The 23,553-nt window shown below is 40.1% G+C and overlaps 1 protein-coding gene across 2 annotated transcripts; it reads right to left on the bottom strand.

The window, feature by feature from the left end:
- Positions 1 to 192: 192 nt before the first annotated feature.
- Positions 193 to 23,352, bottom strand: pip5k1bb (phosphatidylinositol-4-phosphate 5-kinase, type I, beta b). Of its 2 annotated transcripts, none has more exons than XM_085910967.1 (15): positions 23,161 to 23,352; positions 14,619 to 14,697; positions 14,190 to 14,258; positions 12,985 to 13,115; positions 11,044 to 11,161; positions 10,427 to 10,579; positions 9,999 to 10,295; positions 6,239 to 6,441; positions 5,974 to 6,057; positions 5,104 to 5,152; positions 4,917 to 5,001; positions 3,962 to 4,123; positions 3,276 to 3,402; positions 1,382 to 1,505; positions 193 to 891 (listed from the first exon to the last, which is right to left on the bottom strand). In XM_085910967.1, the coding sequence occupies exons 3-15, from the start codon at positions 14,256 to 14,258 to the stop codon at positions 889 to 891; spliced, it is 1,605 nt and encodes a 534-aa protein (XP_085767093.1). In that variant the 5' UTR covers positions 14,619 to 14,697; positions 23,161 to 23,352; the 3' UTR covers positions 193 to 888. The 2 variants fall into 2 exon arrangements, with proteins under 2 accessions (XP_085767093.1, XP_085767094.1); XM_085910968.1 differs by lacking the exon at positions 23,161 to 23,352 and adding an exon at positions 18,537 to 18,753.
- Between the last annotated feature and the right edge of the window lie 201 nt (positions 23,353 to 23,553).

Genomic DNA, 23,553 nt, shown 5'->3' with positions numbered 1-23,553 from the left:
ACCATTTAATCCTTCCATTGTGATATTACACTTTGGTAACTGTCAAGGGGAAATGAACAAAAGGTTGGACACTGATCGTTGTCATTTTATTCTGAGCGGTCTCCTTTATAAATAGGCATTGTCTTAATGTGATTTCTTCTCAGCAAATGGTAAAATGTTGATTCATATAAATTATGGCATTGACTCACAAGATCCAGGGATTCAACATTTATAGTTGGAAATAAATCAGGGTGAGTTATTGGACAGCATCGTGATGCAAGATTTTTAAGAGGATGTATTGTTCAGTATGAAATAACCTTCAATGATACAAACAAAACTATTAAAATGACCTACAAGGTCACTGAGCACAATCGGGCGTCCAGAGGGAAAGTGCATGATTTTGCTCTTCCAAGTTTGTGCTCATCTGAGCCACTCCACCCTGCTTATGCATCATCTCTTATTACAGGAGTCCAAACATAATAGTTTTTTTTCTTCTTCAGGAGAGGGAGCAGCCTTCCTCATTTTCCACCCTTTGGCTTTCATGGGCTGCTTTCACCTCAGACCGTCTGAGCATTTCTCCTGCCACCATGGCTCCACTGTAAACATTTCTCATCAGATCAGAAACTAGCGGAACTGGGAAAAAAAGGCGTTCTATTCAGCAGAATAAAATATATAATAGATAAATATACTGGAGAGCAGATTGCTGTGGAGGCCATGGTAAGATACATGAAACGTAACGGCGTAAAGTGTCTTCATCACTCTGTGTGATGTCACGCGTGTCCATTCAGGTGATGTCGCTTTGCTGTTAACCTCTCGTGTTGGAGATAAAAGTGGCAACATGACTGCAGCAGCAGCATATCAAAATGGAGGTTGAGATTGTAGCATGTGGCAGGTCCAAATATTTTCGGATCACTACAAGAGATGAAAAACTTGTCAATATTGGAGCCAATGATAGACTGAAGAACACTAATGTCATTCATTAATAATGCAAAACTTTCAATGGACAAAACCATATTTTTTTTCATTAAAATACATATCAATTAAATTGTAATTATGAATATCAAAATATACAAACTAATTTATTTAATAACACCATTAACAAATTAAATGTATATACAATAATATTAAATGATTATAGAATATATATTCCTTGTTTCATTTACAGTAACTTGGATAGTTGTTTATATATATGAAAAAAATTAAATGTATTAAAAATCAAGAGACTTAGGTCAATAAATCAAATAAAATTACAATTGTATTTTTACAATTGACCATTTGTGTAATTTAATAATTGGTTGAGTTGGCATGATTTTAACAATTTGATATTATTTAATTGATAATTGGTCAATTCAACATAATCAAAAAAATAATTGTAATGTATTGATGTATTATTTTAACTGACCAAATAGACATCAAGAACCGATCCGTCATCACGGTCCATATCCACGTCCATGGTGCTATGCTCAGAGGTCAGGCATATGGCGCTGTCCTCCAGGGTGAAGGTGGAGCTGGACCCAGCGTCCTCTCTGAAACCCAAGTCATGTTCACGTTTCATATCTTCAAGTGCATAGCAAGCAGTTCAATCTGCAGCTGGGTCAACACATCTGATCAACAAGACCAGTCTGCATAGGAAAGAAAAGCCTCATGATTTACATATTTGGACAAAGCCGCAGAAATGGAATGGCGAGGTGTGGTTTTTCTACTTTCATCCACTAGACGGCAGCAAAAGACTGGTTTTCCTGGTGTGAGCTAAGGCGACTTGCTGAACACTCCAGTTTTGTAGTTTGCTCTTTGACACGTGATTCACCAAAAGCCATAACAATACCAACTTCGATCAATACACGCAATTATATTGCATCCGTATCCCTTGCTGTCTCATTGCATGATAATGCTTTCCAATAAGCTTACATTTGTTCTCAAAAAAACTTTTTGGTGGGTTTATTGAAGGGAAAAGGTAGGACAAGGGGAACAAACCAAGAGAACCCGCAAACTAACATAACTTAACTGCCTAAAAAATATTAACAAAACTGACTGACAGGGACGGCAGACAAAAACCGAACGGACACATGAGACGAGGGAAAAGGTAGGAACAAGCCAACAGAACCCGCAAACGAACATAACTTAACGGCCTAACAAATATTAACAGAACCGACTGACAGGGACGGCAGACAAAAACCGAACAGAGACATGAGACAAGAAACGAGCGACAACAAATGAGCCGACAGGAATGAGGGACAGACAGGACTTAAATACCCGACAGGTAACGAGAGGCAGGTGAGTGATCACACTGATCATGGGCACACAGGAGGGGAGGGGCGAGCACACAGAGAAATGATGACAAAATGGATACGCAATCGACTAACAGGGGACGAGCCGTGACAGACGGCACATTGTAGAAGAGGTGAACTTAACACAAAGCAGTTCGTAGCCTCTGATGTAACCCGAGCATAAATATTTCACCATGTACACTAAAGCCGAGTGAGGTAATCCTAACCCTCTAAAGAAGAAGCGACACCTTCACGGATGCTTGAAGACCTGAAACATATACGAGCATACAGTGCTCATGCATTCTGGAAGCACTGAGTCACTTCTTCTTGTGACTCATCGAATGCCAATTAGACGTGTGCGACGACGCAAAGGTACGGACGGAAATAGCGTGGGAGTGTGGCATGTGTGTGTGTGTACGGCCACGCCTGTTAAAACACCCACACCCACGCATACAGGCTCGCATAAACATGACCTCCTTCTGGTCCCCACGGCCAGGGCCCGGCCGTGTTTTTAACTACACTCACACAGAGCAGCCAGCCATGACACAATTAAAGCAACAGAGAGGAATAACGACATTGTTTTTGCTCCCGGGGCTCGTAAAGCCACTTTGCAAAATACGGTACACATGCACTGATGGAGAGACAAATACATAACTAAAGAAGCTAAGCCTGTTGGCCTGTCTGAAAATAAACATGAAAGGGGTCCAGACTGGTCAATGGGCATAATTTTTCTATTAGGTCTACAGGGGAGCTAATTAAGACCAAACACTTAACCATTTTAAAAATGGACAATATGGACGTGCCCTATCACCTCATTCGAAATCTGTAAAAAAAAAAATATATATAAGCAGTTCTGAAGATGAATGAAGGTTGTATTGGGCAATATAAGACCCAGTGTAAATGTAATTAACCAATGCCTGCCATCTAGTGGTGAGTGGTGATATTAAAACTCAAAACCAAACAGTGGAACGGCAGAAAAAAAAATACATTGCCTCCCCAAAGACAAAAAAGAAAATATTGATCCCGCACCTTTCATCTGTTTGGTTGTCCACCCCGACCAATATGGAAGAGGAGGACAGCGTGCCCATGGAGGAGTCCTTGAAGTAAGACGAGTTAGCGGGGACCAGTTCAGGATGCAGGTATGAACCGAACACAGCTGAGGACACAAAAGTTGCAAGATGGAGGTTGTCACGTGACAGGGGACAGCAAATGCAAGAGTTCACAGATTAAAAACGGCTTGAAATGGAAGTCTTATTTGATTATTGTATTTACTGAAGGCTTGAATTATGATCTATTTTAAATGATCATTTCACTTTTAGCGCTTATGTGGAATTTCCTTTGACATTCCAACAGAAAGAATGTTCGGGTCATCGGAGGCTCCAAATTGTCCAAAAGTTAGGCTGTCAAGAGTTTGTCTATATTTGGCAGCAGGGTTTGTTTAATGCTCCCTAATTTCCCCACTTGAAAAAGTGTCTTCAAATGACTTTGGTCGGGATTTAGTGTTACGTAATCCAGCTCCTTACACTCTTTTTACAAGCTGCACAAAGTTTTTACAGGCCAATTAAGCGACGGCTGACGGGCCACCAAATCCTTGTCACGGTCCATTAAAGATGATGAAACAACCAACAGGAGGCTCTTATACGAGCATCATTCAAGATAACCTTTGCACAGATCAGGGAGGTCGCTCCCCTTTTCACGGCCCAGTTTTTACGTACCTTGTCCATCCAGACTCGCCAGACTGCGAGCCCCCCACCGCCGCTCCCCCGTGCTCTTGTCCTCGTCCCTCTCATCCACCTGCGATGAAAGGATCTCCTGAGAGGACGACTTCAGAGCATGGATTGATGTGCGAGTTCTCTTTGAAGGGGAAAATCGAATCTCTGCACATAAGCAAAAAAAAAAAAGGAGAGGGTGGGGGGAGGGGGCTGTCAGACTGAAGTGCAGACTAATAGCTTTGCCAAGTCCTCACATCACCGCTTCGGCCGCATTCAGTCCCACAGGGAGTCCCGCATGGTTGCATAACGCGGTTATATTTAATATCGACGGGAAGTTCCAAAACAACGGTGTGAAAGCAAAACTCGTGCTTGTCCGATCACTGCATGAGAGTGGCTCAATCGATCAGCTTGAAAAGCTCTCATCGAGGTCGAAATTAGAAACGTTATTTTTACTTCCTGTGTTCAGTTGCTTTATTGACGGGCGTACTTTTGAAGGAAGGTGGGAAAACCCCTTTTTGTGACGTGGTGCAAAAGCGCCAAATCAAATGTTTCATTTTTTTAGCACATAAAGATATATAATTTCAAACGTCATTCTCATTTAGTTGAATGAGGTAACTAAAATACGAAAACATTTCTCATGTTCACAGAAACTGCAAACCACCACCACGATAACAAACAGGTGACACTATGATGAATTTCTTTCTCACAGTGGTATATTTGTCCACTAATTTGATCAAACACAAGATTATTACTGTAATAAAATGCCAATATAAAGGCTCACAGTCACAGTTGGCCACGTGCCTCACATTTTTACGAGTACTTCCAGGCAAACGATTAGGAAAACAATGCAAGGAATTATTCCCCCGGTTAATTTCACAACAGTCTTCCGGCACACCCGTCAATCGTATGATGAAATTCAAAAAGAAAATGCATCTTCCCTATTTTGTGTCAAACTTACGCTGAGTCTTCCTGAAGACCCGAGTGCTCATGAACTTGAGAAAGCGGCTGGCATAGAAACCGGGCCGGTGCACTGACACAGAATCCTGAGGACAAAATAAGTATAATGTAAATGTGTGTATATATATTTATATATATGTGTGTGTGTATGTGTACACACAAAGAAGAAAGAGGCTCTGTGGACTTACGCCATCGTACACCAGAGCTTTCCATGAGTGTTCCAACTTCTTTATGAATCTACAGAGAGAAAGCCCAAAACAGCTTGTTAGAAATATAAAAGCAATATTTTCTTTAACGCGTCATCAAACCGTAGATGGTTGTCCCTTTGGCACCACTTACAATCCTTTATTATTTTTGCTACAGTACACTCCTGTTTGGGATGATGTAACATTTCACATCTTAAAAAATTAATTGGCTCTTCAGTATTTATCCTGCTGGACCTCACCTTAGCTCACCTCAACCAGCCAGCAACACTACAAGTGACATTTTTCTAGACAAAGACATCCTATGAGCTGAAGGTCTCATTCTCCATGATTGCATCATCTTCCTCCATCCAAAATATAACACAAAACAGTGTGTGTTGAAGGGGGTAGCAAAAGATTTTAAAAGAGTTTGGTGGCTCCAGGGAATAATAAAATGAAATGTTCAGAGGGCACGCATTAAAAAATGTTATGAGCGCCACCACAGGAGCTCAATTTTAAAATGACTCTTGTCAGAAATGTCTTAATTTAACACTGTGTTTATTAATGTGGTATTTTAATGGCAAAGACGTTAGGTAGCGATATTTTCTTTCGCTAGATCAGCCTATAAACTCGAAACCAGGAAAATAAACATACTGTTGGTAGCGTCAATCAAAATTGAGCATAATTATTTCCACTGAGATTTGGTTTTGAACATTGAACATCATAAACAGAGAAATTAAAACACTCAGAAAAGATGGCTCCTCAGTAGATTATACAGCTGTACTTAATGTTGTGACTTGTGACCTGATTCTGGATTTGCATGCAGCGCGATATATAAGATCTGTAATTGCATTCCATCAACTCTAAGTACTGTACCTGTATGACTGCAGAATGTCTATGATGCCAAGAAAGATGAGCAGCTTGTCTTCTTTGTGTGTTTTGGCGGGGATGCCACCCATGCTGTCGACATAGAACAATGTTAGACAGCACTTTTTTTTTTTTTTTGCATTGATCAAACAAAGACATTTCAGGGCGGTGATAGTAAATTAATCCTAAATCCTGAAAGGGTGGACTACTTTTGCATAACTGGAGATGAAGACATAACCAGAATGTCCGTGTTCCCCATCTGAGCCCCACTCACGTGTCATCTGTGGTAAGGACTTCGGCCGCCTTGCCGTCTCCTTGGATGGATTCCAAGGCGGTGGAGTAGAGAACCCTTTGGCCCACAGGCCTGGATCGGTCGCCCCCCGCCTGGCCTTGCTCAAGCCCTTCTCTCTGGTTCTGATCCAGGATGTGGACACCCAGTAGCAGGCTGTAGTCCATGATCTTAAAACTCTCCAGCACCTGAAATGACAAAAGGTTGCATGGTACAAACTCATTGTTGCTGACCACATCAGCGTCACACGTCATCATCCACCTTAAAGCCACAGGAGGAAATTTCTGCTCAAACCGGATTCAAGCCAAATAAACATTTTTTTTTTTCTCCCTCCACAAACGGGTACACATTGACCCGTGTGAGGAGCCTTTCACCCAGTTCCCAAAGTCTCCCGACATTTCGTCTCCTGCCGGCTTGGCTTTGAGGAGCTAAAATAGAAAACGCATTGAGCCAACCGTGAGTGAGGTGAGAGTTGGGTCAGCAAACTGCGATAAGAGTGACCAAGTATGTCCTCGTCGTCGCAGTCAGTCGCTTGACCCACTTTAAGGTATTATAAGGGTTAATAATCACTGACTGAAGTAGTAAAGTGAAGGTTGTTATATTTCCTTGTGTGCAAACATTATTTTCTTATAAGTGTAAATAAGGAAGTTTATGCAGGGGGAAATCTCAATTTAATTTCAACACGTATGTAAATGCAAACTTGACTGTGGTCACACACATGCTTCTTTCTATACTGCACCCGGATGCAAACCAAATATAGGGCAAATGAGTTAAAAACAAACACCAGGGCTTTTGTCTCAGCTTTGAACTTTTCCATATCAAGGATTTGCATCCCTTCGCCCCCGGTCTATTCAAACTGCAGCCTTACTTGAAACACACACATATACACAACGCAATACACACACGTACTGTACACACTCGTCTGCCTACGAAAGGGCATCGAGTTGCCCCGGACTTGGCTTTCCCAGGCCCACAATCAAGATGGAATGACAGAAAGAAAATGACTGAGCTTGTCTGGTTATTTTTGCCAACATTTTTAATAAATGATGTTTATATGCAAGGGAGAGAAAAAAAAAGCAACTTTTGATTCTGGGAAGTAAAACTCGGATTTAAGTCAGTGATCCTTAACCAGGGTCCCTTGGCACACTCTGACAGTGTGCCATGGAGAATTATCTCCATTCCATTCATTAGTCTAACAAGTAGTTTATATTCTTTAAAAATATGTCTTGGTTTAATCTACGCCAGTGAGTGTTTAGCATGTGAATCTGTCATTTAGCTTTGAATCATTCCCCTCAATTTAGCTCAAATAAAAAGTGAACTATTAAGAAGTTTTTAACAGCTGAAGGAGAATGGCTAATGGTAACAATAAGGAATTGCGCTGCTTGGTGTGGCCTGCTTCGCATGGCCATGAATACATTGCTCACATTCCTAAAATCTCTGGAGCAAAATAAAGCCACAAAAATGAGAACGTGCTAACACGGTGTGCCGATGCAGACGCAGTCTGGGGAAAGTGTCTGAAAAGTATTCATTATTCATCAGATTTGGATGAGCCTCTTGTTCGGGGAAGCAGGGAATTTAATATCCATGACTGGGTGTTTTCAAATAATAAATGAAACTGCCCTTCTCTTTCTCGGATCAGATATTATTACTCTATCTGTGCGAAGAAACTGGAACATGAACCCGTAACGTGCTACATACGATATACATGCAATCATTGCAGATATTATAAGATCTTATTCAGGGATCCATTCTTTCAAAGGAGAGATAAGACAGCATTTTTAGGAGCAACATGTTAATTGCTTATTTATCCTATGACTGCACAAATGACTATCACGTATCAGTAATATTCACTTTCATGGACAATAGAGTTTGCCCTCCCTTCTCGTTCCTTGCACTCCCCTCACCCCCTGTTGCTAGGCGGCCGCTGACCTCCCCTCTGTGTTTTGGTCCAGCAGCCTCTCCGGGGCTGACGGGCTGAGCTGCTTACTCATGGAAATGAACACACGCATTCTGCTTAGAGGGCATTTTGCTTCCCGCTCAGGAGGCGGGAACAGGAAGAGGTGAAAATAACAAAATGTGGTTAGCCTCTAAGAGCTGCTGGCTGGCCGGCCTCGTGTATTGTAGACACCACGGCAATGGATATGCAGCGGTCCCTGTCCACTGCTTCGCAACTTAGCTGCATGGTACTGGCCCACGCAGAAATAATACAAAATAAATCCAAATTATTTTTAGTGTTCTAGGATGTATGCCTCAAATATTTTTGTTTCTGTTTATGGGTCTTTTGACACAAGAAATATGAGTAATAATAAAAAAAATCCTTATCAGTAAAACACATTTACCATTACACGGGCAAAAACAGCTGATTATTAATGCATGTGTGTGCGAGGATGTTTGCATGCGTGTGTGTGTGTGTGTGTGTGTGTGTGTGTGTGTGTGTGTGTGTGTGTGTGTGTGTGCGTGTGTGTGTGTGTGTGTGTGTGTGTGTGTGTGTGTGTGTGTGTGTGTGTGTGTGTGTGAGGGTAGTTTTGTGTCAGGTTGAACTTTAAGAAAACACTGACTGAGCAAAAAGGGAGGATGCCATCCAGTCTCGAAAACATTGAAAGGAAAATAAAGAATGTGGACAAAGTCAGCATGATAGCTAATGATTTATAAGAAGCCTCATAAGTTCAGAAGTTGTCTCACGATCGTCTCCAGAATTTTTGTTCATTTGACTTTAAAAGTGGGAAGGCAAGGAGAAATGCACACCTTATTTGCACACTTTTCCAAACATGATTGAGGTTATCTGTTACGTAAGATGGCAAGTCAACATGCCGGCAGCATCCCTCTGCTCATTACCTGCTAATATTGACAGTGCGGCTGCGTCATTTTCGTTCGTCCAATGAATGCCCTCGTATTTAATAATCGCGTAATCATTTATGTAGAATTTCTTTAAATGAAAGAATGTCCAACTCTTCTGATTTCAGGCTCTCAAATGTAATACAATTTTAAAAGTGCTTCATGGAAGAAGACTGGTTTATCTTTTGTGTTTAATCAAAATAGGACAGTTAAAAACATCTGGTTTTACTTTGAAAAACAATGACCGTCAATCCTCGTGTGATATTGCTTAGTCAATAAATAATACAAAATAAACAATAATTATTGGTTCATATAAAGTGATCCAGGAAAAAAAATTCTCTAAGCTCTAAAACCTTGTCAGCAAATCAGTTATTACTACTGCTAAGTCTCTTTGCCACTGCACAAAGGCACGGCTTGAAAGTGAGCTCCAAGTATCTCATGCTAGCAGGATCATGTCTTCATCTCATTCCGTGTTTGCCCAGATGTCATTTAGTGAAACACAAGGGACAAGAGCAGAGGGCCGAGGGAGGACCCGTAGCGTAGAAAGAACACACAGTTACTTCCCAAGCACATGGAGTTCTCGGAATACTACATTTGTAACATCTACAATCATTTTTAAAACAAACGTACAATATATTTGTTTTTTTAGTGTCACTATCACTAGTTTATATGGCTATATTCGATTTATCGCTACCATTAATTGAAGCCTGCTGCAATAGCTTTAATTGAAGCCTGCTGCAGCCTGAGGGAGAAATTTTGTGGGGAAAAAGGAATGGCATTTTTCCGGAAAACGACTTGCCTCGTGAAGGAATTCTGATCATGGTGCTGATTAAAAATCACCTGATGTCAATGTCAGCATTCTTTTCACTCGGGGAAAAGCGTTGGCATGTGAAAAAGGATTTCCACTTACCCGGCAGTCTCTTTGCAGAGTTTTCATCAGATTGGCGTAGGTTTCCGCGTCAAAGTAAAGGCCTTCGTGCATGTCCTGGAAGTCCAGGTCTTTGAAGGTCGGACTGGCTTTTTCTCTCTCCTTCCTGGACGCTCGTCTTTTGTACGTCGATCCTTTCAAATCGTACTTGTAATGCATTTTAACCGAGCGAGGCAGCACGTTGTTCATAACTACCAGGCGGATGTTAATGCCTCCCGACTGAATACAGTACAGTCCGTAAAATTTGGGGAGCAAGGTGCGTGGGTTCTGGTTCAGGTTCTGTGAGGTGACAGAAAACAAAAAGTACTTGAAGCAATAATGCCTTGAGGACATCTCAAATAAGTACATCTACATTTGATGATTTTTATTTTGTACAGAAGGTACTGTAGAAGTACTTTTATGGGACCTACCATATAGTAACCAGGAAGTAACCTCTGGAGGAATTTTGCCTCTTTGTGCTGGACTGTTTTAATGATGAACTCATCATCACTGGTTAAGTAGAAGAGAGATCCACTGGCTCCAGGGTTGGTCAGCTCAATTAGAGGCTCATTGACCAATGAGTACTGAGATGGAAAAAAGATCAACCAAGTCCATGATTTGCAAAAAGGTGGTTGGAATGAAATGTGAAAAACTATTTGAAACTGTTAAAAATACATATTCTGTGCATTCTGCTTCTGCCAAATGTGATGGGATCTTTGAACTCCTCATGAATGTCAACCATGAGCAGCTTTGCTCCCTACGATGCATTGGCGTCATCTCAGTCTTTTATTTACACAAAAACATATCTGCCGTTCTCAAACTAAATAATTGTTTTGAAACAAAATAAACACAAGGTTGGGAGAGGTTGTGTGATAATGTAATAGGTAGAATAAAATAAAAAAAAACTAATGAATCTCTTGGAATATTTGCTACTATGGACACAAGGTGTTTAAAAATGTCTTTGAAGCTCAAGTATGAAATTTGGGGAGTGACAATGTAACAAGTTAACAGTTTCAGTTCATTGCACTACCTGCCAGCAAAGCCTTACCAGGTAGTCGTCGGGTTTGATACCGAACAGGTCCCTAAAGTAGCGGAAGGCCAGCGGTGCATAAGTCTTGAAGCGAAAGTCAGGATAATGATGTGCTGGGGTCAAGTTGCTTCCTTCACTGGAATGCAGAGAAACAATCGAGACCCCGGAGAGAAGAAAAAAGAAAACAACAACAACACAGTATACACTGTTAATTTGCATGAGTCAAGATATATAAAAAAATCCCGAGAGCATTCAAAGAATATTTGACTGCAACATGTTGGCACGGTTTGCCTTTTGATCAAAAGTAAATGAGCGGAAGTTATGTCAATTAGGGAGGAAACAGGATTCATTCATAATGAGTGTGTGTTCTCCAATTACACCATCAAGTCAAGATATGAGCCTTGTGTAGCTCTCTGCAGGGATGACAAAACACAACACAAAAACATGATCACCTATTCTTGTATTGTCTCAAATGTAATACTAGAGCTGACCTTTCTCAGAAATGTCGCCCGATCCTGTTTGGTAACTAACCTAAGCTGAATGTCAAGGAAACGCATCCGATAAGTGTGTCACGTTCCTTTTTGGTACTATTGTGGTGCCCCCAAGCTAAAATGGGCTGAAAGAGGAAATTTATTTGTCTTCCACAGTGGTTTTAAAGCTGCTAAACGTTGTGTTCAATTGGATCAACTCCTTGGCTGTTGTGTCCTGGTGTTAGATTCTGTAAGAGGACAAATAAGGCACCGCTGTGTAATTCTACACCTGACTCCAAAGTGTTGTGTGACTGCTCTGTTTAGTGTGTAATGACAAGAACAAAAAAAAAAAACAAAAAAAACCCCGCAGTTAACGCCTCTCATGGAAACAATTTTGGAACACACACCTTGAAATACTTCACTCTAATTATTGAGTCGTGTGTGTGTGTGCGTGCGTATCCTGGTTGTGATCACTGAGGCTAAGGACACAATGTCAGTGGGTCTGACGGGGCCAAGACAACAAGAACCTCAAGATAGTGTTGGAAGAAAAAAAAAAAAAAAAAAAAGAAATAAAACCATCTCAAACAGTCATCTCTCTTGAGACGCTCTCGTGTTGTGAAGTGAAAGTGTTTGCTCTTTTTTTAGTTTTTGTTCCTCTATGGCTGCTGTATTTGCCTCAAACTAGCTGTGTTTTGTCACAGACCTCAAACTGTCTGTGTTTTGTAACAAATGAGCTCCAAGGATTAGTGACAGTAAGGTAGGAAAGGAAATCAATGTCAATATTTAAAAGGACATCAGGTGACAGACAGGATGTTTGCAAGGAGTTTGCATATGCTGGTAAAAAAAAAAAAAGTGAACATTTCCTGGTAAACTGTGTTTCTGCAAACTCAAACCAATGTATGACTAAATAAATGAATTCATTGATTATATTCAAATTTGAATGACCAGTGTGCATCCAAGTTTTAACTCAGAAACAAAAAAATATTACAGTCGTCTATTTATAATACCTAAATACATTGTTCACGGCAATCAACCTACAGATGTAACTTAAAGTACTGTAGTTTCATGGATATGGGTATAAAAAAAAATAGGTTACATTTTTTTTCTACCAAAATGCAGTATCTTGTAAATTGGCAGAATAATATATTAGAACATTTTGGCATTAGTCACATTTGTGAAGATAATTTTAGAATTGGTTGAAAAAAAAAAAAAAAAAAAGAAGCCAGGCGGAGATACCAGTTTCCCCGCTTCTATTCTTTGGCTTTGCAACAGAAACCTGTCACATCCAAAGCGTAGCCACCTACGCGTAATCCACTTTAATGTTGCCATGTGACTCACAGACTCTTATACCTTGGGTTCATACAATTGTCTGGCTGTTAGGTATGAATCTTTTTATAAAAAAATAGAAAAAGCGTTTGAGAAAATTGCACACATCGAGGAAGGACATTTTAGTGTCTGCATGATGTGTGGATGAGAAACAAGCACCGACCTGGGCAGAAAGACACTCTCCACCACATAGAAGTCTTGCATAAGCACATCTCTGTCAGGTTTTGAGGTGAGGTTTCCAACCGTGTAGCCGATACCCAGCTGAATGGCTCCCTTTAAGGCCGATGACGTCGTCTTGCGAGAGAAAACAAGCGTGTTGTTATTGCACTCTGTCGCCGGTGTCCCCGTTGCAAGCAGAACTACAAATTGCCTCAAAAATTGATCGAACTGATAAACGATGCTATCGCAAAGTTCAAACAGAAAATAAAGTGACTATTTTTCCACCACATGCATGGTGGATGGAAGCGCTGATGTACAAAGAGGAATTCAAACATCATTTGGGGGAAGTTAAGCCTCGAAAGAAACAAAACCTGTTTCACATCTTTATAGTATATTAATTACGGATCATTAAAAAATAAAATTTGCCAATCGTATCTCAACTTCCCCTTGCTGACATCATGTTTTCCTAATTAATTCTTCTGCACAATTGACACAATGAATGAATCGAAAAATTCATTCAACTGAAAATGATTATTATTTCTGTTATTGGTCATGTGAAAATATTATGATGGTATTGTTTTCACCCTGCCATATACTGGTTCAATTTTATTATCATCATCATCATCATCATCATCATCATCATCATCATTATTATTATTGTTATTGTTATTGTTATTGTTATTATTATTATTATTATTGTTATTATTATTATTATTATTATTATTATTATCCACAGACTTGAATCAGGCATCAAAATGGCCTTGTACAAAGACATATAGCAAATAATTTGGCACGGATTATTAACAACTGCTCAAGAGAATGTTGCATAAACAAATAAGCATTCTTGTTGCCTGGGTACCAACAAGATGACCTTTGACCACTTTTTACAGCATGTGCAATGTGAACAGAGGTTGCCACTGTGAGAAGCCTTGCAACAGTGGCATCTTGAAAAAAAAATAAAAAAATGGTTGGCGTATGCAGTGATGTCAAAAGTGTGACCAGCACTTGACTGATCTCTGGCGTGAGAGCGGTCCAAAGTTCGAGACATTACGTGTTGTAAATGCATTTGTACAAAGTAATGTGAAACACGGGATCATAGGGGAAGTTCTGTTGTACTTGTTTAGCCAAAATAAATATCAGAGCTACAAGTTCACATGTGTTGTAAAAAAACACAGTAAGGCTCATGCGTGAGAAGACAAAATGTATTACCTTTTTGTATGTTTTCTCTCTGTTAGAACTCCAAGCCCCCCCGATCCCATTTTCCGTAGTGGTTGACATCTGAAAGAAAAGGTCACTCATCATAAATCCAATTATTAGACTACTGTATTATATATCACAATCAATTGTTAATATGTGAGACTGTATTTGGAAGAGCTGCTGGAACCGAAAGAAAGTCAAGGGAAGCTCTGATTGACGCAAGACAAGGTTGCCGTGGCAACATCTTAATCACATGGTAGACAACGTCCAGAAGCCCACCTCCCTTTATTGTGCCTCTAAATAAATTGAAACAAGCAATTTGAGACCAAATCACATGTCCCCAATTAAGTCCCACCATCTTTGTCTTTTAAGCCAACATGTTCACTTTTATTTAAATAATCCATTGTGTAAAATGTTCATCACGTTTCATCTGTACTTTACCTTGCTCAAAGAAAAGCCTCCATTAAGGCAACATCTCTTGATTGCTGGATTCAATGATTATCCACTGTTGAGATGGAACCTGAATAAGAGCAGACATTCACAAACTGAATACAATTGAGCTCATAGACCCTTTAAATGGTAACGTGAGGGTGGGGAGAAATGTTTCCACGAATTAACAGTTCATAAGTAGCAGCGAAGGTCTACAGTATAACAAAAACCTTATTGAGCTGCACAACGTCACTTTCTTCATATTTTCCATACATTTTACGAGCCGAAAATGTAAAGCTCAATTGGGTTTATTTCCCACGCCAAGTAAGACTGCCCAGGATTCTTATGTGACATAAATGACTGATGTGTGTTTTTGCCATTTGTGGTTGGGCAATTTTACATGAATGTGTGATGTTCAGGAGTAACTCTGTTTCACAATCAGTCCCCCCACCCCGTTTGTCGATTCACTGTTGCTTTTCATGTGGAAAATGCAACAGAGATAATAACAATAACCTTTTTCAAGTTTCTGATTAGTTAACAGTTAGGGCTGATAGTGCCGACAATTTTGGCATGCACATAATAAAGCCTCGAATATGATTTTGGAATGTCGATTGTGTTTGACCTCAGAGGTTCTAGCAGACAAAGCGCTGGATAAATAAATGCGCATCGGTGTTATCTGAGCAGGCGAGGACTGCAGTTGCAGAGGCATAAGGTGAGGTGTAAAAAAAAAAAAAAACAATAGCAATAGCCTTCGTCTGATAAGGCAAGTCTGCAGTGGCCTCACCACCTGCATATAAATGCTGGAAAGCTGCTGGCAGGGTTAAGAACACTTTCCCAGTCTTGGGGGTGACAGGGCTCTGTGGTAGAGGGGTCGTCTCCCAACCCAGAGGTTCTGGGTTTAATCCCCAGCCATTGTGAACACGTCCTTGAGCGAGACACTGAACCCGCAGAGCTCAGTAGACAAAGCCCGATTACCATTTTGAGGTCGTGCTAAAAATGTTGAGGACTACTTTTCAGTCTTCCATATTTGGTTAAAGACACTTCCAGAAATAATAGAATGCAGCTCTTGTCAGTTGCTACGAGCACACCTTAATTCCAAACACACTCAAAGCACTTCTCTTTACATACTATGCAAATGATCCATGATGATTATGGATGTAAAGTATTCATTTTGGTTTTTCTCGATCGCTCCCAAGAAACTTTGCTAAGACTTTATGAGGACACGATTCAATCCTGAGAAGCTGATGATCCTTTGATCCAAGCATATGACTATGAGGAATGTTAGTAAGCCTGAAAGGCCTGTTTGACTCTCTGCTCTCTGGGCCGATTGAAAAAGCAGTTCAATAGCGCCGTTCAGCCTCACTCGCTAGCTCCCGCTCACCTGACCTCTCCACCCAACCGGCGGGGGCTCCAAAGGATTTTTCCGGAACAATCCACGAAGAGGCCCGTGGCTATAGTAAACAACACATTGCTATTGTGCGTCACAACAAAAGAAAGGGCAGACTGAGGGCCATATCATCTCATCATTTCTTCAAGGCATCCTAATACTGCCTGCCTTGGACGGAAACTGGAAGTAAATCCAGCGTATGCTGCAGATCAAACAGATGTTTGCTCTATCCTCACAGACAGTGCCACTACTTCCAGTCAGTCTATATTGAAGTCAAACAACCAGTCTTTCCCCAAACATCGGTCTATATTGAAGTCAAACAAACAGTTCTGCCAAGGAAAACATGCACTGGGAGCAGAAATGCACTCTCTGGTATGAGAAAAATGCAATGTTTTGGAATTGGCTGAAAGTCAATGTCATAGATTCTTGCCAGACAGCTGATCGTTGGTATTGACAATAAAAAGAAGGAATTTGTTTGCGCAAACATGCCAGGACTTGCTCCACCCGAGTTTAATTGATTTAACTTTGGCTACAGAAGTTACTGTATGTTTTCAATGTTGATTTTTTTGGGGGTGACGCAAGAATGACGTCGAGATTTCTGCTCATCAAGTTTATTTACCTTTATTTCTCAGTGAATAATGAAGAAAAAATGAATGTCAAAGTATACTATTCCTGGTTAGCATCACTAACAAGTGATCTTGACAGTAGGTCTAAGACATGTTCTGTCACTAAAACTCAACAACTACTCTCAACGGAAGACAGATTTTACAAATGGGTTCCGTTTTTCTTTAGTCCCTAGATCCTCTTGGATTACTGTATCATAATACAGAATCAATAGTAGACCGGCAACCAAAACATGGCTTTGGACCGAGCATATGTGACCTTCACGATCCAAAAAACGGGCTGGGGTATAAGATCTCTGGACAAAGTAGATACAATCGAGAAAAAACATAGGAAATATCCTTTGCTTGGCAATCTAACACGTCGATTCGGTGCTCTGATCACTTGATTCTCAAGTTCTTTCAAAATTAACCTAATTCATATTATCGCTCCTTCCATCCAACCATACATGTTCAACTCTCGTTCAAGATCAGCAACTGCATAATAAGAAATAAAAAGTCGAGTTTCAGTAGCACAAGATGCACGGCTAAATTAAAAGTATAAATTAAGCAAGTGCAACATATTTAAACAAAGTGTACCTCTTGAGGGAGCAAGGGTGTTTACGCTACCAGTAGCAATACTATGTATTCCTGTCACCTAGGGTAAACACTTGTCAGTGTTTGGTGTGTCAGTGGCTTAGTTACTCTTCTGTGGAAAATACAGTCGTCACTTCTGTGAGGGCTCACGCAGCAAAGCGACAACGTGCTGTGTGGGCCCCACTGCACGCTGGAAATAAATCCCGAAACAATTTGAAATTATATCAAGTCTCTTGGATTAAATGCTGTTTTTCCACAGAGATTAACTCTCAGTGCCGCAAGATTGGGCACGTTCTACTTGTAATGCGATAAAACACCAAATGTTGCTTTTACTAAGGCTAACAATGATTGGTTTTGGTGACAAATAGTTGTTTTGCAAAATTGGGATTATTCTCGTTGCTGCTTGCAGAACACTGCATCATGCTGAGCTTCTTTTATATATATATATATATATATATATATATATATATATATATATATATATATATATATACCATAGGAAATATCATTTGCTTATATCCATATATATATATGTATATATATATATATATATATATATATATATATATATATATATATATAGAGAGAGAGAGAGAGAGAGAGAGAGAGAGAGAGAGAGATTTTTTTTTTTTTGGCATGTCATTGTGGCCATTTATTGACCAGACTATGGAGATGAGGAAGATAAATTAAAAACAGTAGGAAGTGCAAGAATAATTATTTCAGGAGATAAGAGTGCTACTTTTGGGTTTGTCCTTGAAACTAATTTCCTGTAAGCAAACATCTTTCTTGAATACTGATCATCCGTCTATTTGTTCTTTTCCGCATTGAGGATTTATTTGTCACGCTGTCTTGAAAAGTGACACAAAGTCAATTTGTTGTTATCGTCCATCAGGTTTATAATACAGAACGTATAAAGGTGTGGTACACTTTTATAAACAATACTCCCAAGTGCATTGTGATATGACAGAATGAGAAATAAAAGTGCATACTTTGCAATAGCATGGTCACGGTAGACCTGAATGTGGTGCGTCACAATTCTATACGTGACCTCTACAGAGTTTAATCTTTCACAAATAACGAGAACAGATAGGTGAGCTAAAGTAAGACAGAAAGGAATGGTTTTCCCATTTGTATTATTTAACTGCCTGCTTACCTCCTACGAAGACAAATTAGAATGAGCCATATCAAATTATATTCATAGCAAAGCCAACTGCAGAGGACAAGCTCTGCTGTGTCGTCTACACCGCTAACAAAGAGGTCTATTTTCACAAGCACAATGGCGCACAGTAGATCCATTGACTCCACTCATTCTGTTGCTGTAAAGCATAAAAAACACACACAACAAACCCTAGGAGAGGCCTGCGGGTATGCTATTCTGAGTTCTTCTCTCCGGCTCCATTCTGCTTGAGAAGCAGTGAGGAAGAAGTATGTGAGGAAAGTCACATGAATCCAACCAAGCTGCCGACTTGCGGCGGGGAATTAGAGACGATTATTAGGCCAGAAAACAGAGACGTCGGAAGGGACGAGTGACGCAAAAGAAAATTGAGGACTAACTCTGTACAATGACATCAGTGACATACCGTTTACAACTTTGTCTCAGTTGCTAACATGACATGAAAAACATCATACCAACATCATATACTAACTAATGATATGAAAGAGGAAGAAAGAAGCTTTATTAAGAAACATGGTAACGTTCTTACCTTTGGACATGTGCTGAGCAAGGCACTTCACGTCATGTTTATTTCTCAATTCTTTTTGATTTTCTTTGAGGTGGGTCACATTTCCGGTTCTATGATTGGAATGACACTTTTCGTTGTTGCCATTACTGAAAATCTCTGTGGTGGCAACACATTTAAGACACGGCAAAAAAAAAAAAAAAATAAACATTCCGAGAACACTTGGCGAGGTACATTTTGTAGATGCGCAGTCACATATTACAAGTTGACATCATGCACGATGATGTTTGGGAAGCTTTTATTTCCGGAAAATGTGATCAAATTCCAATCTTGGCAGTTTGACTTTTAATTGCCATTCATACATTTTAGACCCATCATTTCCATGTCATGTGGGCTCAGCAGGACCAAAACAACGAGCAGGAAAACAAAACCGCAACAACAAAACATCCCCACCACTGAATAATCGGGATACTTGCTAGGCGGCCAACTGCTCCCCATGCCAGCAAGCCACCAGCGGTCCAATAAGCAACCCAATTATACGACAATCAGGACTACGAGCTCTTTGAAGAGCATGCAGCGAGGCCATGAAAGGGAAGTCATTATGAATGAGATGAATTTTACATCCAAATTGAGCCTGCTCCAAAGATCTTGACACTATTTGTTGACAACACGCCAGTCCCTCGGTCCTCATGTCCATGCAATACCATAACACCGTTCCACGAAGCAGAAAAACTCCTTCACGTGTATCAAGCCACTTTGACAAGTTACATAATGTGAGTTGTTGTTAACGTCTGTAGACTTCACTTGAATCGCCTGACTGCTCAAATCACTTTCCGCATGACAGGACGAGCTATTGGGAAAAGCATGAAAGCTCAGAAAACATTGTAGTTTTGTCATGGGTTGCCGGTGTTCTTTCTATGTATAGACCACATACAAATGATTACATGAATGTATCTGAACTGTAAGTGTCTTGTGATGTTAAAAACAATCTACCAAAGTCATCATTGTACATTTTATAATCATTTGCTTATATTGTACAGAAGATCACAAGATGGAAAAGTTTATTACTGGAGGGGACTTCACATTTTTAATATCTGCTGAAGTTTGTGATCTTTCCTATCTTATTATGTGACGTTTGGCTGGTGTTGCCAAGAGTGAATGAACACAATAAAAGGAGATAACAGAGAACAAACTATGCCCTTCTTGCAGAAGTGAAAAGAAGTGTGCGAAGGAAGCTGTGTAGGTCTCATGGCCTTGTTTGACCTGTCGAGAGTAGATCACATAGCGTCTTCGTCACGATCCACCCGGGGCCTTGATTATTTGTATTTTTGGTGAGATGTTAAAAAATTCACGAGCTGAGAAACAAATTCAGTCATTCTGCTTTGTCAATGTCCCCATAAAACAAACGTTAGGATAGTGTCAGTTTGACGTCTTAGTTTTGCGGGCCGGCCGGCCGGCACCTCTTTTAGTTTTTTCCCCCCAGCTGGCGTTTTAGTGCTATGGCCAAAGACGACTTTCCTTTGTGAAAACGGTACACGATTAACCAGTTGGAGAGTAATGATTAGAAGCCAAGCTCGAGGGCCAGCCACCACCTTGAGAGCATACCCATCATTTATTAACCAATCACAAACTGCTGACAGCACCTCCACCAGTTAATTACAGCCAAATACCGCAATTTGCGTGGAGGCCAGTTTGTCCTGTTTCGAATGCCAATGGTGGTAGAGAAACAACTTAATCCAGTCCAGTCTTGTTTGTAGCTAAGATTAGTATGCGGGCACCAATCGCATTTTATCTGCTCGGAAAGACTTATTGTCACAACAAAGAAAAGACAAGAAACAAAGTGAGCAGGTTTAGCCGTTGATAGTAAATGCAATACCGGGACATTCTCTTTGTAGTAAAAACGTGAATGTGAATAATAGCGATGGAGTGACCTACGTGTCACTATCACAGTACAGTGAGGCATTTTTATCTGAGTCAAGGGGGCACACACGGGGGTACGTAACACCATTATCAGGATTGCGAGTAATCGCTAGGAGTGGGAACTAGCGTCCACTTATGTAACTGTCTTAAATGATCGCCATATGCTTGTTATGCTGCAATCACCGTTGAATCTCATGAAGCTCTGTGCACACAGAGCGTTCTTTGACCGACTATCACAAGACTGCACTCAAATCCTTACAACTTGTCATAGATGGGTTGCCATAAAATAAGATGATACAGAGCAATACTGTATTTATTATCAAACTAAATAGAAATTCCATTCATCCATTCAAGGTTGTGAAAAAAACTAACTTTTTATTATTATTATTATACATTTTTTTTAAAATTGGAACAAACCCAACTGTGTTCACGAGGGTTAGGCGTGTGCCTTTAAAGGGGGCGTGGCCTAATAAGAAACATTAGGAACACTGTCGGTGAGTCTCAGCGAGCATCTGGATGTGGGTTTTTGCATATTCATGTTATAATTTTGGCCGCAAGTGCATCACAATTGTTTTTGGCTTGTAAAAAAAAAAAAAAAAAAAGACTCTAAAATCAGATGCAGTTCTATAGTAGAAGGTTTAATACTATATACATTGTTCATTGACTTGGAGCAGCTCATAATTGGCTAATATGGGGCAGCTAATAAGCAAGCAAACACATTTATTCCTTATAACTACTTCAAAGCAACTGAAAGGGAATGTCTTTTGATGTGTCTGAGACGCAACTTAATCAGATAATCTGATTAATACTAACAAAAAAATCTGCCTTGTAATGTGGTGGCACATCTTGCTGTTGGGAAGATTACATAAGGCACAGATGCCGCTCACTAGGACTGCATTTGCGTTTCAAGAGTAACAAACTGGGCGCAGGAGGGCCGATGTTACCCCTAAAGACACAGCAGAGCATTTGCATGAGCAATTTCCATTTCAAATAGTTTCAGCCAGTGCGGGATAACTCTGCTGTCTCCCAGGCAAATTCAGGATGAACACAGGAACTTCCTAAAGGAAACCACAGACTTATCACCTCTAATTTGGATGACTGCTCATCTTTCAGGCTATTTTTTTCTCTCTTTTAATAAATCAGCATTGAAAAACAATACAACAAAGAAATAAAATCAAACTTTTTTTTGGAGGAGGGAAGCTTTCATGCCAAGGATCAACATATATACATTATATTTTTCATGGAGATATTAAATAATGTCTTTTAAAACAGTGCAAAAGATTCTCATTGTTGGATGACTTACTAAAAAAAAAGTTGTATCAATATTTGTCTTTTTTTCTTCCTGGGGAAAAAAAAGTTAGAACCCATTGGTGGTGTCGCAGTACCAAATGATCCACTTCTCAGAAGATAAGAACACACAAGGGGCTCTTATGTGGTCCCTTGAAAAGTACTAGACTATATAAATAATTATTTTGGTTATTTAGTACAGTAAAGGCTCAAAACAATGGCTATACTGCATTTCAATGGTGTTAGAAATTGCTGCATGACTTCCTCTATGACAAAAACAATTGCCCAATCATCACTATGTATTTCCGATCAGGGTGGACATACTGTACTTGCATTTTCTCACAAATCACATGGCTCACTTCTTCATCCATTCCATGGAAATAAATGAGAGTGAACAACAAATACTCGTGAGTTGGCAGAGCTGCTGTTGTATCCTATTAAGTGAACTAAGACATTTGATTTGCTGGCGAATGCAATTCCAAAGACTCTATTGTTCCTTTTACTGACTATTCATTACAATTACTGCACATAGGCAGAACAATTACTGTGCGGTACGCGCACATCGCGGTACGTACTGCAATAAGAGATAATGCACATTAGATACACTTGCAAACTCTCATAATAAGGCGCACAGTTGCAACTGAAATTGTGAAGACTTGACTTCTAAATTGTTGTTGATATAAAACTGCAAATCATTGTAGTACGGTGTGGTTTTAATATTTTAGTGCTGACCCAGTGCACAGACAATAATAAACATTTCATGATCCACAACAGTGTCAGTCACTATTTTGGAGAGAACTTTTTTTGTATATCTCATCATCAGATTGTCTGTTGTACCTTAATGGAATTGAAAGTGTTGGTACAATTCGAAAAGGAAAAGATGAATCAAATTTCATGAACAATATGAATGGGTTTTGGAGTTGATGCCGGATATTGAATAAATTCACCTGCTCTTTGGCTCACCTGTCGTGATATTTACCAAAGACACGAAGAAGAAATGAGAAATGTAACGTAGAGACGTGCGTGTCCTTGTTTGTCAACTCTGATGAAGATATTTGCTTGGTTTATTAGGAATACAAGCTTACCTGCTCGTCGACCTCTTCCCGGAGCAGACGAGTCGGAAAAATAAATGTTTTCGTTTTGCTCGGCGGCGCAGCGACGTTTTGCTGCAGTCAAGTCCGCAAAAATATGGATAAACTCAAATGCGGCGTATGTCCAATGTGAAGCGTCTGACTCAACTACTACTGGGCACAAACTACTCCTGCGATAACAGCAGGCAGGATGACCATTGTGCGTGTGAGCGTGTGCGTGCGTGCGTCCGTGCGTGCGTGCGTGCCCTGACTGTCACACAGCGAACCATTCAATGCAACACAACTTTGAAAACAGACTCAAACACGCCATCTGCTGGCCGGGAAAAGAAAATGTCAACTGGAGGAAAGGGCAAATCTGTTTGAAAAGAAGAAAATAAGTCAATTCCA

The sequence above is a fragment of the Syngnathus leptorhynchus genome, chromosome 4 (assembly GCF_054491065.1).
Source record: "Syngnathus leptorhynchus isolate UIUO chromosome 4, UIUO_Slep, whole genome shotgun sequence".
In the NCBI taxonomy this organism is placed as follows: Eukaryota; Metazoa; Chordata; class Actinopteri; order Syngnathiformes; family Syngnathidae; genus Syngnathus; species Syngnathus leptorhynchus.
This window is presented reverse-complemented; position numbering and strand designations above follow the sequence as displayed.